Here is a 17,893-nt window from a genome sequence, read left to right as displayed (position 1 = left end):
TACCTGGACTGCTACAACAGCATCCTAAGTGATATAACTAGTCATTGTTCAACCTCCACACTACTACAAATACATCTAAAATGCAAACCCAAATAAAATGTTCCCTGATTAACAACTCTTCATTGGCATGCAACAATCAAATAAAATCGAGTTTCTTAACATAGAAAGGATGCCTCCAAGCTCATCTCTCCCACACTTCACAGTATAGTAAAGACAGTGTCTCAGAATTCCTCTCTTAAACTTGCTGTTTCCTGCCCCCTTGTCTTTACACATGCCTTTTCTGCTATCAGGAAAATTTTATTTTTTCAAGCCATTTTCACTTGTAGGGAGGGAAGACTGCTGGGGGAACAGAGAGGTTAAGTGCAAGAAGGAAAAGGAAGAGTCAAGTCAGAATGAGGAGGATGAGGAGTTGGAAAAGAGAATGGTACAGGGAAGAGAGCTCAAAATCCTCAATACCTGTGCTAGACACAAGTACCAGCTCAGCCTTCATGAAACTAACTGGCTAGTGGAAGAAAAAGCCAATAAAAAGTCATGCAAATAGACATAAAGCTATTGAAGGATTTTGGAGAAAACCTGACCCAATTTATATCTTAAGATTGCTCTGGCTGCTGAACAATGAGAAGAATGAAAGCCAGAAAACATCAGGCCACTCCTGTGATTGTTTATGTCAGAGATGGCGGTGACTTATAATAGGGTGACAGCAATGCAGGTGGAGAGAAATGAACAGATTTGAGATATGTTGGAGATGAAACAGAAATGGCACTGGAATTGACTAGATGTAGAGATACAGAAGTAAAAGAAATATCCAGAATAACTCCAAGACTTTGGGACTGAGCAAATGGGCATACTGTGGTATTTTAAGATTAAATAAATCTAAAACAGAAAAACTCATGAGCTCAGTTTCAGAAAAGTATGAATGATGAGATGTCTATAGGCATCAAATAAGCAGATGAATACTATACTTCGCTATGCTTCCTTCACACGTCAACATTATAGTGAAATTACTGTCAGCTTCCACACCACATAATTCAAAGGCAGGTACCATGTCCTTTCAACCTTGTTGCCTCAGCACCTAACACAAGACATAGAACATAGGAGGCATGTGAGAAATATTTTCTAAACAAATCTTAATATTCTCTTCTAAAATATACCCTGGGGGTGCCTGGGAGACTCAGTCAGTTAGGCATCTGCCTTCAACCTAGGTCATGATACCAGGGTCCTGGGATCAAGCCCCATGTCAGGCTCCCTGCAGCAGTGGTCTGCTTCTCCTTCTTTGCCTGTCCCTGTTCACATGTGTGAGCACCCTCTTTTTCCCACCTCTCTCAGATAAATAAAAATAAAATATTAATAAATAAATAAATTACACCCCTGGATAATACCAAAATTACTTATCCCTTCAGACAGCACAAATATCTTTCACTCTTTTTGGAAAACTGGGATAATTAATGCATCCCATTCTTCAGAACTTCTCTCATTTTCCCCACAAGCCCATGATACTTAGTAACCCAACAATAACAGGTTTTTCTTCTTTGCCCTCATTTCTCCCCACCCCCATGAGACTTGAGTCCAATATTTACTAAGTGCCTATGTTTAGTACACAAGGGTAAACAATGGGCTTACCAAAATTGAGAAATACAGTGCCTTTCTTATGTTCTTTTCTGAGTAAGGTAAACACAGAGACACAACACAAAAATGTAACTATTTTAAAACAGGTATAAACAAAATGCTTTGTGGGAAATAAGTGCCTCACTTTCTTGCAAGGAAAAGACCTAGAAAAAATTTCCTTAAGACCAAGGAGATGAGATAGAAGAAAACCAGGAGATTCCTTGGCTTCTTCCCCATAAAGCCAGGTAACTATCTGCACTTATTCCCCCTACGATAGATTCCTTTATCATCTACATTTATCTATTTACAATCCTCAATGTAAAAATAAAAATAATCCCCCCAAAACAAGTAAATAATGAATTTTTTTTTAATGTCTTTAAGTATATATATAAACATTTGCAGGGAAAAAAATAGGATACAAACCAAAATATTCACAATGGTTCTTTGGACGGTAGAATTAAGGACAACTTATGTATTTTCTTTTTCTTTTTGTACTACCATTTCCTCCACGGTTTTCTAGAATAAGCATGAATTACTTTGTTACTGAACCAAACAAAAAATTTTTTAAAAAATCCAAAAAACCTAAATCTACCAGATTTAAAACAAAAAAATTTTTTTTTCATTTTTTTGTAAGGTAGTACTTAGTGTTTTGTCAAGGGTGAAGTAAACAGGCATGGGATGGGAATTAAATTCACACAACCCTTCTGGTGGTCAATCTGTCCACACATCATCCAAAGCCTTAAAACTGCAATTTTTGTTTTAATAATTCCACTTCCAAGGAATTACTCCAAAATAATCAGCAGTACCAACAAAACTGTTCAAAGATATATACACACACATATTTATAATAGCAAAACATTAAAAATCAACTTTACTTTCCAACAACTCATTCACTCAATGAACAAATATTTATTGAGCACCTACTATATAATGCAGGCACTGGAGATACAGCAATGAACAAACTGTACAAAAACTGAGACCAAAGTACCTGCCCTCTGTGGAGCTTACAGTCTAGTGGGAACTGGAGGATGGGATTTAAATCATAAAGAGAATAAGTGAGTAAAATAGTTGCCACGTTCCATTTAGATATAGACCATTAAGAAAAAATTAAGGGCGCCTGGGTGGCTCAGTGGGTTAAAGCCTCTGCCTTAAGCTCGGGTCATGATCCCGGGGTCCTGGGATCAAGGCCCGCATCGGGCTCTCTGCTCAGCCAGGAGCCTGCTTCCCTTCCTCTCTCTGTCTGCCTCTCTGCCTACTTGTGATCTCTGTCTGCCAAATAAATAAATAAATAATCTTTAAAAAAAAAAAAGAAAAGAAAAAGGAAAAATTAAGCAGAGTAGAGAGATAGGAAATGAGATGGTATTATATACAGATGGGTCAGGAGAGGTCTAAGGCAGTAACATTTGAGTAAAGACTATTGTTTTATTTCTAGAAACTATTTACTCCTTCATTAAATCTATCACACCTTTTTAAATTGCTTTAGTGTTATATAATACATATTTTTATTCTAAATATAGAGATAAGCTAAGACCTAATGACCCCACATCCTTACCTTAAAAAGTCTATGTATATGGTCATTCATGGTCTGTCTCTACCACGATTTTCAACATTCTCCCATCTTTACTACTTCCCCAAGGATCAGTAAATCTGTTCATTTCATCCATTTCTTATTGAATATTTGTTTTTACATCATAATAGAAATAATTATCTTAGTGAACAGAATAAAGCATCACTGAATTCATTTCTGTATGGTTCAGAGCGACACTCTAATGGAATGCAATCACTCTAAATTTTGATTCTCAAGTGTTCCGGACACAGCTCCTTACTTCAGGTTCCACAATGAATGCAATGTTACATGCATGGAAACACAGCAGCAGCTTCTACTCATACTGCAGCTTCTAAGCTCAGGGTTATCTGAGTTACTTAAGGGTCTCATGTATTCCCTTTCCCAAAAGAAACAAGGCAGTATGCCTATTTAGACCTCCAGAACTTAGTTTAAAAGCATTCCAGGTGAGTAAGGGAAGGACCCTAAGCTCTAATAATGCCTGCACAGTAAAAATTCAGTAAAGCTACTGTTTAAGCATGGGACTTCTACTAAAGCTACTTCAGTTCAAATTCTGTATAAAACCTGGACTGATCAAACAAAACTTCAGAGTACCAATGAAAAATGTGTATAGTGCTACTGGTAGACTGGGTCAGTGACCCACTGAAACGACTCCGGAAACTCATGGTTTAGGGCAGAGGCCAAATAGCTTTTTTCTGTAGAAGGCCAAAGAGTAAATATGTAAGCATTCAGAGCCAGATGGCCTCTCCTATGACTACTCAACCTTGCCACTATGGTATGAAAGCAGCCAGATAATACGGAAACAAATGGGTATGTTTTATGTTCCAATAAAATTTATTCATAAAAACTGTATTTATAGTCTCACAGACCATAGTTTGTCAATCAATGATACAGGGCATCAAGCTAAATGTGTACTAACTTAACTCTAGAACATCTCCAGCAGTTTTTTCTTTAGGCTGAATTCCTAGTGTTGTCTCTTTTTCTCAAAAGGCGGGAGAAGACAACTTCCTTAAATTAGCTGACAAGTTTAATCATGTTTTTACAAAGAAAAGTGTGTAAATACAAAAGAGAAGCGGTTACAAATTCTAGACAAAGGCAGAAGAGTTACACATAAAACAGTTCAACAAGTGAGCTATATAGATTTAAACCCACCTTATAACGCTAATAAGATGTGAATTAAGATTTAGCTATAAGAATGTTCATCAAAAATATTTTTATAATGAAAACCTGAAAACAGCCTATATATGCTACATCTAGAAGGCTAAGTAAATGATGGTACATCATACAATGCAACCATTTAAGATCAAGAAAACATTTATTTAAAAAAAGATACTTTAGATGTGGCTCTTTTTTTAAAAGGTTACAAAGCTGAATGTACAGTATGATCCCATTTTTGTGAAAATAAATGTACACATACACAAATAAACATACAGAAAAACCACCCACAGAGATAAACTAATCTATTTACAGTAGTTATATCATGGATGGTAAAATTATGGTGATTAGATCTCCCTCTGGCTCACTTGTAATCTCCAATTTCTTCAGAAACATATACTGATATGGCAATAAAACTATTTTTAAAACACAAGCTAAGAACTAAAACAGGTACAGCATTACTTAGGTCAACATTTCCAAAATAATTCTCAAAGTAGAAAAGCTGCTTCAGTTCCTAGAACTTCAAGTAGTGACTTCTCCTCAGTTTCCAAATGCTAGCTATAAGGGCCAAACAAATTTAGGAATTACATATAAAAAGAAATGCATAAAATAAGTTAATAAGTGTCTTCAAGCAGAGAGTTACTACAGAAGTCTGCACCATTTTTCACCTAAACAATCAAGAATATTTAAGACACCATTCCAGTTTATCTATTTTATATACTGCCTCTGGCCCAAGATTTGAATAGAAAAAGCAACTATTCATGCCACTGACGAGAGGATCTTCAATCACCAACATTGGGGGGAAAGGAGGAAGAGAGGGGGAAAATCACACTACAATGTGATGGATCTCAAAATTCCATGAGAATTCCATATTCAGGGTCCAAACACATCTGTAAGAGACTCAAAAGTCAATTAATTGTTATTATGGCAAATGCTATCCCAACCTTAAATGAGCTACAATTAATAGCCAGTATAATTCTGGACCACTGCCTAGACCATCAATAAAATACAATTCAAATAATAATTCAATAAAAACTATGTTTTCAAATAAGTCTATGAATAGCACTCACGAAACAGCATTGTAGCAGAAAACATATACAGATAAAAATGTTACGATTATAGGTGAAATTTTATATGCACTTAGACAAGGGCTCAAAAAAAAAGGGCAAATAATTTGCTAGAGTGGTAGGATTGCAAGAAGTCCATTATCATTACATAACCATTACCAGTGCAAAACCAGACCAAGAAAATCTTGTTATCATTACAAAGCCAGACCAAGAAAGCTTTTTTTAAATACAGAATGCAGACACTAACCAAACATAATTTATTCCTAGAGAAGCTAAGTTGTTTTCAACTAGGCACAAAAATCAAAGTCTCAAAAACATACACATTTACAAACCACCCAATATCTGTACAAATACTTTACTACTGTACTAGTTGTACATCCAATATCAGATAGGATATGAGATTTTGAAAACTCACCATTCAGGCCCAAAGTTCAGTGTCTGCGTTTCCGCTGCCATTATTTTCCGGTATCTTTACAACAGATTTTTATATGTGGAAAAACCTGTTAATGAGAAAAATATCTCCATCCAGTTAATCAAGAGAAAATACAGAATTCCAGCCCAGAAACTATATCTAAGGTGTTTTACTTATTCCCTGGCTCCATTTAACCAGAGCCAACAGAATATTTTTTAATCCCTATTTATAACAGTATAACAGGAAAAGTAAAATTCATAAATCCCCTTACATTTCAATTCACCATCTTCTTATGTTTATCTGGGGGAAAAGGGGCATGGTATAAGATGAACCCAATGAGATAGGTGGGAACAGACCAGGCAGGACATCAGGGACCAAACTAAGGACCTTCTTCATTAGCCATTGAGCAATAGGGAGTGAATGAAGGTAACAGATTGACTTTTTAATATATATTACTCCCTTGCAACAGTTCTCCCATTACCATGAGGTATGTTAAAGATTCTTAAAATAAGCATCCCCCCTTCCTATTTCACAGCTTCCACAACTCTCCCCACTTTCTGCTTAGCATTTTATACACTAGTGATTCTTTTTAAAAAATTATCTTGAGAGGCGCCTCAGTGGCTCAGTAGGTTAAAGCCTCTGCCTTCACCTCAGGTGATCCCAGGGTCCCAGGATGGAGCCCCACATTGGGCTCTCTGCTCAGTGGGGAGCCTGCTTCCCCCTCTCTCTGTCTCTGCCTACTTGTGCTCTCTCTTTCTCTGTCAAATAAATAAAATCTTAAAAAACAAAAAATTATCTTGAACCATCAAGTTAAAATAATTTGCTAGTAAGTTTCATTAGTGACCTTTCAAAAACCATTATAAAATATCAGAGTTTAAAGTGAAGTCAGTCAGACAAGAAAAGATAAATACTGTAGGATATTATTCATATACAGAATCTAAAGAAAAACCAAACTCAGAGAAACAAAGAGTAGAGTAGGTAGTCACCAGAGTAGTAGAGTAGGAGTCACCAGAGGCTGAGAGGTGGGGAAGATAGGGAGCTTTGTGTTCACAGGGTACAAAGTCCCACTTCTAGGGATCTTATGTACAGCAAAGTGATGACCATATTATATACGTGAAAGTTGTGAAGAGATTAGATCTTAAATGTTCTTACCACAAAAAAAGAAATAGTAAGTATGTGATGGAATGAGGTGTTAGCTTTATGCTATAGTGGTAATCATTCTGCAATATATAAATGTATCAAATCAATACACTACATGCTTTAAACTTATACAATGCTATATATCAACTCTATCTCCATAAAGCTGGAGACAGAATGGAAAAAGAATATTACAGCTTAAAAATGAAAAAATGTAAGTATTGTATATATACTGTAAATATCTCCAAGATAAATTCACATCACCCTTTTATTTCTGTTTGTCAGATCTAAAAAATATTAAATAGAAAAAATGCCTCAGGGCATCTGGCTGGCTCAGTACAGCATTCAGTAGACCAACCCTCTTCTTGATCTCAGGATTGTGGGTTCAAGCCCCATATTAGGTATAGAGATAGCTTAAAAATATTAACTAGAGGGGTGCCTGGGTGGCTCAGTGGGTTAAAGCCTCTGCCTTCAGTTCAGGTTGTGATCCCGGAGTCCCGGGATCAAGCCCTGCACTGGACTCTCTGCCTAGCAAGGAGCCTGCTTCTTCCTCTCTCTCTGCCTTCCTCTCTGCCTACTTGTGATCTCTGTCAAATAAATAAATAAATAAAAATATTAAAAAAAAATATATATATATATATATAAACTAGAAATTGGTCAAAAATGAAGAAAAGGCAAAGTAAAAGTACATTAACATCCATAATCAGCTATTAATTTATTTGCCTTCTGGGAAGAAAAGAAAAGGGGAAAAAGCTCAGTGGGTGGGGATAAACATAAAAGTAAATAAAATATAATTTATCTGCCCTTCTCTGGAAGGTTTTCTAGCCCCAGTTCAACTCTGAGGGTTCCATGGAGACACCCATATTCTAACTTAACTCTGAACTGCTACATGGCCCCACAAGCTTCACACCAGACTCAAGCTTGAGATCAACTTAGTGCCCTCCTCCACCTCTTAAGTAACTGGTGATTCTATTTAAAACAAACAAACAAACAAACAAACCAATAACAACATCACAAGATACATGGTATCCCACATTTTAACCTCTCCCAAACTGGAATACATCTTAATTAGTGTCCTGTTACCACTGCTCTCAGCCCAAAGAAAGTTGTGCCACAGGTGTCACTGTCTGCCCGTAGTAAACTTAGTTATAGCTGTTTACTAGCATCCTTTCAACTGCATTGTTGTTAGTATCCGATTTTAAACTGCTTAAAATGTCTCCCAAAAGATTATAATATGGTTCTAAATTGAAATGAAATGCAGTATATAAAAGAAAGCAAACAGCAATGGGATATTAGTGAAATAACTTTTCACCATCAGAGAAGTGACTGTAAGTGCTTTACAGAACCTGAGGAAAAGAACCAAAAAAACCCACACACAGATAAAGCTTGTTCTCGTTTGCTGCAGAGACTGGGCAATGCACAACCCACATGTGGCCATCTGCACCAGCTGCAAAAGTACTTAAAGGGGGAAATTAAACAACTTGGACTGGTTTTAAGAACTTCAGAAGCAAGAAATCACTGAATTTTACATTGATAAGAAAACAACGGAGCAGTCCCCTAAGAAACATTTCATTATTAACACCCTTAATAACATGACATAATAGGGGGAAAAGGGGAGTAAGGAAACTTCCATAATCCTAAATTTTTTATTATTTAGAAGAGTCAGACATAATATGCAGAAATTTGAGGAGTACCTTAACCAATATATTTCACTTCTATTGTCTCTTTGAAATATACACAAAATATATACTATGTAATAATAATCTATTACACTTAAATAAATTTAAAAGAACTTTTTAAAAAATGTAAAATAGGGGCGCCTGGGTGGCTCAGTGGGTTAAAGCCTCTGCCTTCGGCTCAGGTCATGATCCCAGTGTCCTGGGATCGAGCCTCACATCGGGCTCTCTGCTCTGCAGGGAGCCTGCTTCCTGCTCGCTCTCTCTCTGCCTGCCTCTCTGCCTACTTGTGATCTCTGTCAAATAAATAAGTAAAATCTTTTTTAAAAAAATGTAAAATAATGGGGTGCCTGAATGGCTCAGTGGGTAAAGCCTCTGCCTCAGTTCAGGTCATGATCTCAGGGTCCTGGGACCAAGTCGCGCATCAGTCTCTGCTCAGCAGGGAGCCTGCTCCACCACCCCCACCCTGCCTCTCTTTCTGCCTGCTTCACTGCCTACTTGTGATCTCTGTCAAATAAATAAATCAAATCTTTTTTTAAAAAAATGTAAAATAATGGACACCTGGATGGCTCAGTGCATGCAAGTCTTGGAGCTCCTGGGTGGTTCACTCCCTGAAGCTCTGACTTCAGCTCGGGTCGTGATCTGAGGGTCCTGATATCAGCCCTGAGTCAGGCTCCCTGCTTAGCAGGAAGTCTGCTTCTCCCTCTCTCTCTGCCCACCACCCCCCTAGCCCCCAGCTCATGCTTGCTCACTCATGCATGCCCGCATGCATGCGTGTTTGTGTGCCACACACTGGCACACACCTGCACACACACTTGCTCCGTCTCATAAATACAATCTTAAAAAAAAAGAACATCCAACTCCTGATCTTGGTCATGTGTTGGAGCCCCACATTGGGTGTAGAGATTACTTAAAAAATAATAATTTTAAAATGTCTTTTGAATCTGAAAATATAAAATAAGTGAGCCATTGCAGACAACTGAAGGGAAAAAAAAAATAAAAATTTTAAGTAATTAGGCACGCCTGAGTGGCTAGTGGGTTAAAGCCTCTGCCTTCAGCTCAGGTCATGATCCCGGGGTCACGGGATCAAGCCCCACCTCTACTCAGCAGGGAGCCTGCTTCCTCCTCTATCTGCCTGCCTGTCTGCCTACTTGTGATCTCTGTCAAATAAAATCTTTAAAAAATTTAAATTTAATTTAAAAATTTTAAATAATTAAAATCTTTTTTAAAAGGGGGGGGATACCTGGGTGGCTCAGTCGGTTAAGCATCTGCCTTCAGCACATGTCATGATCCCAGGGTCTTGGGATCGAGTCCCACATCGGCTACCTGCAAAGCAGGGAGCCTGCTTCTCCCTCTCCTTCTGCTTGCTGCTCCGCCTACTTGTGCTCTCTATCTGTGTCAAATAAATGAAATCTTAAAAAAATATATCTAAATAATTAAAAAACTCTGTGGCAGAGCTTACGTCATAGTATGAGGATTTCTTCTTCAGTAGTACATAAAGAATCTCACAGCTGATGAACACTTGGATTCAATTAAATTATGGTACATTCCAACTGAAATGACTTGTCAAGGTAGTGATGATCAGACCCCAAGAAGATGCCCACTGTAAATCAATACAGGCATTCTGCTTACACATCAGTCCTGTGGCCATATTTAGCACAAATCAATTCAGTGTGCTTTTAAAAAGTAAGTGGACCTACTTGGCTTTTAAAGAACTGCAGAGGCTACATCAACCATAAGACTTCACTGTAAGACAAAACATCCTGAGGGAGTGTTTTTACTACCATTTTATACCCCATCCAGCCAAATGTTTTATACTCAAACCCCCATGGGACTTTGACCATCGGAAAACAGCTCTGAATTTATAAAGCAAGCAGATTTGAACCAGACTCAATTTACAAGGCAAATGACTCTCCAATAAAAACTGAATTATTTGGGGGCACCTGGGTGGCTCAGTTGGTTAAGCGTCTGCTTTCAGCTCAGCTCATGATTCCAAGGTCCTGGGATCAAGCGCTGCAACAAGCCCTGCACTGGGTTCCCTACTCACCGGGAACCTATTTCTCCCTCTCCCTCTGCAGCTCCCCCCACCCGCCACTTGGGCTTTCTCACACACGCTAATAAAATATTAAAAAAAAAAAAAAACTGATTTGATAGTTGTGAAGATATTAAAATCACTTAAGAGATTTTTTTTTTTAATTCCCCCTTTATTACTTTAAGGAAACACAGGCCTCAGAAGCAGAAAGGTCCATGGCCACTAATACCATAAAGGATGCAAAGGAGTCCCTAGAGCTGTGTAATGCCTAACCTTTCCAACTGCAGAAAGCAGGACTAAATTACAGGAGAAGCCCTAGACTTAGGCAGAATCTAAGGAACAAGCAAGGAAATCCTGTTCTGGTCCTGTTTACCATTCCACCTATAAACCTTTCAGGTAGTGCCAAACTACCTAACTATAGTATACAAATTATTAAATGCTATTTTTTTAGGGGCGCCTGGGTGGCTCAGTGGATTAAGCCTCTGCCTTCAGCTTGGGTCATGAGCTCAGGGTCCTGATATAGATAGAGCCCCGTGTCGGGCTCTCTGCCTCTCTGCCTACTTGTGATCTCTGTCTGTCAAATAAATAAATAAAATCTTTTTTTTAAAAAGCTATTTTTTTAATGTCCTGAGCTGGAAACCTAACTACCACTTATAACATGGTTTCCATAAGATTACTTCCTAATGTAAAATTTTCTCAAAAACTCTTAAGAACCAAGAATAATAATCTGTGATTTAATTATCACTAAAGAGACCTATATTACTCAGAATGGTGTTCTACCTGTTCTCTTTTATGAATTAAAACAGGAAATCTTAAGAGTCATGACTGTTGAAAAAATCTCATTTAAATGCTTACAGTATTATAATCTTTAATTCTGAATTCCCCACTTCAGACTGCTCCTTCTACATTCATTTAAATGACACCAGTTCTAATGTGTTTATATATGTACTAGAGAGATTGTCTTACCCAATGCCTCTGAATTATAAATTAGTCAGAATGGAAAGTGGGCCTATTTCTCAACTGTTCTTTCTAAGGATGCAAGGAGGTCCTGAAATGCATAGGTTCAGCCTTGAGCTAAATGTGGTCAACTCAAAGCCCCAGGAGACTTTTGACCATCAGAAAACAGCCCTGAATTTTTACAAGTCAGGATTTGAACCAGACTCTGGATGCTGTGCTCTTCTGCCTTTCTAGATTGCCTTTTCTCAAAACTCTTCTCCTTTTCCTTCCATGACCAATAATGTACTGGTACTGTTTTCCTACCTGTGTTTCCTTCCTATTTAGTTGCCATTCCCTAAAAGTTTCTCTTTTCTGACTTCCCTCAGCATACCTATGGTTTAACTATAAATTCTGTTTAGATACTGTCTTGAACCTTTTTTTAATCTACGATGGTATTCTCTACCACAATGGTAGAACTCTGCCTACTAAGTCACAGAATAAGGAACACATGGAGATTGCTGTTGTCATCATAACAAGAGCAAAGAAATTTCCAGACTGTTTCAACACCCTGGGAAGGGCCCCCCAACCACCCTCGCCCTGCTGTGAATTACAGACTTGATTTTTTTCTCCCATGACCTAGAAGGCATTTTCAGTTCCCTGCTCCTCCTAGATATCTACTTCATCAACAACTGATCAAGGTACCCTAGTTCTCAGAACTCAGTGGTCAGCTAGGCTTAAAAGCACAAAATCATCTGCAACTTCTTCCTCCCTGCTTCCTTATACCCTGTCATTTTGTCTCAAATTAGGTCAGTTCCTCCTTCAAGATTCCTCTTGTACTCTCCTTTCATTATAGTTAAGCCTTTGTTAACTCATGTTTGGATTATTACAATAAAATTTCTAATTTAATTCCTGATCACTAACTACTCACAACCAACAAGATTATTCTTCCTAAAGCACCATTCTGGTCATGCCTACCCCCTATAAAACGGTCAATATGGTTGACGCTTGTGTGGGTATGCGGCACCTGTGTGGCTCAGTCAGTTAAGCCTCCGCTTTTGGCTCAGGTCATGATTCCAAGGTCCTGGGATGTGGGCCCTGCATTGAGCCCTGCATGAAGCCCCGCATCAGCTCCCTGCTCAGCTGGAAGCCTGCTTCTCCCTCTCCCCCGGCCCCCCTCCCTGCCTGTGTTCTCTTTCTGGCTCTTTCTCCCTCTCAAATAAATAAAAGCTTTAAAAATTAATAAACTGGGACGCCTGGGTGGCTCAGTCGGTTAAGCCTCTGCCTTCAGCTCAGGTCATGATCCCAGGGTCCTGGAATCCAGTCCTGCATCGAACTCCTTGCTTGGCAAGGAGCCTGCCTCTCTGCCAACTTGTAATCTGTCAAATAAATAAATAAAATCTTTAAAAAATAAAATAAAGGGGCGCCTGGGTGGCTCAGTGGGTTAAGCCACTGCCTTCGGCTCAGGTCATGATCTCAGGGTCCTGGGATCGAGTCCCACATCAGGCTCTCTGCTCGGCGGGGAGCCTGCTTCCCTCTCTCTCTCTGCCTGCCTTTCCATCTACTTGTGATTTCTCTCTGTCAAATAAATAAATAAAATCTTTAAAAAAAATAAAAATAAAAAATAAAAAAATAAAATAAAAATAAACCTACCATGTATAGCAAAACTCCTGGTATTTTAGGTCCCTAGCAATCTGATAACCCATACCTTCTCAATTCAATCTCCTACTGTTTCACCTCCAAACTCAAGGCCAAATGAGAACTTTTCTACTCTCCACAGCATTCTCTTTCATCTCTTCATGCCATTCCTTCACGCCAGGAGGACTGCCTTGTCCTCCCTCTCTTACAGTGGCATGCATAAAACCAAGGTCTATTTAAGTATCTACTCCATTTCCTCAGCAGCAGCAGCACTGGTCCCTTTGGAAAGGAAAATCTAAACAAAGGATGCAGAAATGGAACGGGACCTCCAGGATTCTATACTGAGGTGGAATGCTTTTTCAATCTGCATGTAAGAACTGAAAGTAAACAGAAATTAGAAAAATAAAATCTGGGAGGAAAGACAATCGTGGTTTTGGTCAAAATGAAAGCACCTGGGGAAATACCCCAAAACACCATTAATAAAGACTTTATTCCACTACAGAGTCAGGGGGAATGAGAAAACAGATTTGGATGTAAATCTACATAACTATAACCAAAAATTGAATGAAACTACCCCAAAGCAGAAGTCAAGCAAGGACAAGCTCAAGGGACAAGAACAAAGCTCAGCAAACATAATGCAGGAGAATACTGGCAAGAAGAGAAAGATTAGAGATCTCTAGCACTAACTTTGCATCCTATCATGGACTCTCACTTTCTCCACATTCACTGAATTTAAACAGATAGGAGAAAGAGCCAGGATATTTGGGGAGATTATCCATTTATTCAATACAGCTAAAAACTAAAGTGAAGATTGGTAAATTCGTGGCCATATCATAGAAGACTTTGTACACTATATCCCAAGGGCAATGAAAGGCTATAAAAGATTAGGGCAAGAAAATGTTTAGGATGAAGCTGGTATTTCATTTTTTTGTTGTTTTTGTTTTGTTGAAACTGGCACTTTAGGAAGATCATTCAAGACACCAGGAGGAGGACAAATTAGCAAGAGCTAAAAGGAAAGGAGAGGTGTTAGAAATTCAGCAGATACTGTGGAAGCCAGACCTACATACCTATAGAGAGACAGGTGATAATAACAAATAACTACATTCGCTGATATAAAAAGATGCCAACAACGTATTAAGTGTTCAAGGCAGGCTATAGAGTACAGACAATATAACATTTGACACATTCTAAAATATATTCTTAGTAGGTATACATAAGGATGTCCCAAAATGTTAATATTTACTTCTGAATGGTAGAATTATATATAGTAATTCTCCTAGTAAGTTTCTAATTTTTTTATACAACAAAGATAGTACTGGCACAATTTTTTTTCTAAAGTTTCTATAGTTCAAAAGTTTCAAACACTGAAATCAAAAAAGACAAAGACTGAAAAGTCTTCACTAGCTCCCACAATGAAGTCATTGGTGATCTGAAGAGTAGTTACAGAAATGTGGTGAGGGGAGGCACTTAGCTGGCTCAGTGGGTTGAGCATGGGACTCTGGATGTCAAGGTTGTGAGTTCAAGCCCCACATGAGAGGTGCAGTTTATGTACATACATATACCAGAAAACATGTGTAAAAGCAGAGTATTAATAGAGACAAGAATAAACCAGACTAAATGGTCAACCTTGCAAAGGAAAAGAACAGGCAATGAATGGAAGAGAATAAAGTTCCTGATTGTGCCTACCAACACAGCTACCACTGTGCAGGGAAATGTACTGGTAACCTCAGAGGGCTAAAGAGAAGGCAAAATTATCAAGGCAGGATGGGCTTCATTTACCTTAATAAAGCTGAAAAACAGCCTATGAACAGTTTAACATATGAAAAGGTTTAACACAAAAAAATGACACTTTTTTTTTTTTTTAGAGATTTTATTTATTTAAGAAAGAAAGAGAAAGCACAAGCCAAGGGGAAAGGCAGAGGAAGAAGCTGACTCCACGCTGAGATTTATCCCGGGACTCTATCCCGGGACCCTAGGATCATGACCTGAGCTGAAGGCAGACGCTTAACAAACTGAACCACCCAGGCAACCCCAAAAATGACACTTCAGAAACTTCAATAAAAGTTCTTGGAAAGAAATTAAACCATGAGTCTGGGTCAACGGGGGAAAAAACTCAGTGGTTATGGAGATGGAACAACAAAAAGGATGAATAACCAGATGGGACTTTCATTCATCTCATGCCCAGTGATAACAATAACACATGACACAATGGAGTTAGCAGTCCTCAAAAATCCTGAGACAAGTCCTGGTCCTAGCGTCTCTGAAATATAGAAGCACCCTTTGAGGAAGGAGCTGGAAAAAGACATAGTGGACATAATGGTATAAAGTGTTTCAGATAGAATGCATGCAAAATACTGTTAGTTCAAAGACCACCCTATTAGCATACCTTTCTCATACCTAAGCAACTATGACAGAACAGAAGGTAAGGCTCTCATCTCCCTCCTCTAACCTTTTCTCTCCTTTGGCTACTCCAATTCTGGGATAAGGACCTCAGACATAGATCTACCCTCAAATTTTTGAGAGCTGACTTAAAAATAGCTACATAATCTATATAACCACTCTTTCAGACATTGTCCATTACTCAAAATTCTTTGTAAGTGAATTCAACTAATATATTCCCTCTATGATTAACACTAGGAAATTGGTTTTCTTTGATAAATTGCATCCTATACTTAACAACCAATACACTATAACCTGGCCTTTTTGTCAACATCTTAACAACTCTATACTAAATTAGTCCCCACTAGCAATTATTTTATCTCTGATTACTAGTATAATTATTTTCCTTTTTCTCTATGTATTTTTCTAGTTTTCCTGGGTTCCTCAGCTCCTCTTTGGGACATCTATCACTCTATATGCATGTGAGTACATTTTTAAAAGAGGAGAGGGGCCTGGGTGGCTCAGTGGGTTAAAGCCTATGCCTTCGGTTCAGGTCGTAATCCCGGGGTCCTGGAATTGAGCCCCGCATCGGGCTCTCTGCTCAGCAGGGAGCCTGCTTCCCCCTCTCTCTCTGCCTGCCTCTCTGCCTACTTGTGATCTCTCTGTCAAATAAATAAATGTTTTTTTTAAAACCTTTAAAAAAAAAAATTAAAAAGAGGAGAGAGAAGACATCAACCCAGTTCTTTTTATTGTTGGGTATGCAACAAAGAAAAGGGAGACCTTGGCCTCTCAGCTCTTAAGTCTACCATTTTCTCACAATTTGGCCAAGTGTCAAGAAGCCAGACAACTTCTAGGCACATGCAATCACTACTAACATGAAGGAGCTGCAGATCTATGTAGTTTAAGTTCTAACTGGAGAAACATAGCAAGGAGAAGCCAAAGCAGAATCAGAACCCAGCACAGCAGCTGACAGCTCGACTCTGAAAGTGTTCCCTGTTACGGCTTCTAGAAGTCGTGAAACCTGATTAGCTACCACTACTAACAATTCAAAACATGTACTCCTTTAAAATCTCATGAATCTTTCTTATAAAAACTGTCCACTGCTACAAATCTCCATCTCCTGGATGTAAAATTTGGCTCCCCCCAAATTATGGCAAATCTGGGATGAAGTCCAGGCTGTACTATCCACATCTGACAAAGACTACCAGAATGAACGCATGAGAAACTGAAACTCCCCCCACATTTCCTTAACTCCATTTTCCCAAAAGCAGAAAAAAGAGCTACTCTTCTAGCACTCCTCACACACACAGTCTCAAATAAATGAATAGTTCTACCCCCATTCCAGCAGCAAGCTATTTTTACCTTAGTCAGATCTGGATTAAGATAACACAAGATTAATAACTTCATTAGTGCAAATTAGTTCAACCACTTCAGAAAACAGTCTGGCAATATCTTCAAAATCTCAATATATGCCTACACCATAATGCCATAATGCCATAATCCCATAATGCACTGCTAGATACATATTCAAGGGAAATTTTTACCAAAAGACAAAGATAAGATATTCACAGTAGCTTTATTCATAATTACTAAAAACTGACATTTGGCTACTGTGTTCATCACCACAAATGATCATCCACAGATGAACGAATAAACAAACTACAGTGGAGCTTCAAGGAGAAGGTGGTATGCAAAGAGAGCACTGAAGCTCTGCACCCACTCCCACATACCTGCCCTCTGCATCTCTTCCATCTGACTAAGTTAGGTAACATCATTAACACTAAAACAAATGGACGCCATGTGCCTCCTGGCGTGATGCAATGAGAAGAACACAGCAGTATCTGTTACATTCCTGACAATAATGCATAAACTGAAGCTCATCTTGAAAGAACATCAGATATACCCAACCTGATAGACACAAAATCAATTAACTATACTCTCCAAAAATATCAGTCATAAGAGTCAAAAAAAAAAAAAAAACAAGGGGTGCCTGGGTAGCTCAGTGGGTTACGCCTCTGCCTTCGGCTCAGGTCATGGTCTTGGAGTCCTGGGATAGAGTCCGGGATCAGGCTCTCTGCTCAGCGGGGAGCCTGCTTCCCCTTTTCTCTCTGCCTGCCCCTCTGCCTACTTGTGATCTCTCTCCCTCTGTCAAATAAATAAATAAAATCTTTTAAAAAAACAAAATAAAAAACAAAAAACAAAAAACAAACAAAAAAACTGAAGAATCATCCCAGATTAAGGGAGACTTAGAGATATAAAGACCAAGTGCCTGTATGATTCTTAACTTCATCTTGA

The 17,893-nt window shown here is 38.5% G+C and overlaps 1 protein-coding gene across 5 annotated transcripts in view; it reads right to left on the bottom strand.

Moving 5' to 3' along the window:
- Nucleotides 1-17,893, bottom strand: part of GIGYF2 (GRB10 interacting GYF protein 2) — a 148,760-nt gene that overhangs the window by 114,315 nt on the left and 16,552 nt on the right. For all 5 annotated transcript variants that reach the window (XM_045078909.1, XM_004773488.3, XM_004773489.3 and 2 more), the window contains one exon: nt 5,807-5,891. In XM_045078909.1, the coding sequence (XP_044934844.1) occupies nt 5,807-5,847 (41 nt within the window). In that variant the 5' untranslated portion in view covers nt 5,848-5,891. The remainder of the gene's footprint in view (nt 1-5,806; nt 5,892-17,893) is intronic.

The sequence above is a fragment of the Mustela putorius genome, unplaced genomic scaffold (genome assembly GCF_011764305.1).
Source record: "Mustela putorius furo isolate JIRA1106 unplaced genomic scaffold, ASM1176430v1.1 tig00000275_pilon_pilon_pilon, whole genome shotgun sequence".
Lineage (NCBI taxonomy): Eukaryota > Metazoa > Chordata > Mammalia > Carnivora > Mustelidae > Mustela > Mustela putorius.
Note: the sequence above shows the minus strand (reverse complement) of the source record. Positions and strands in the feature narration are given on the sequence as shown.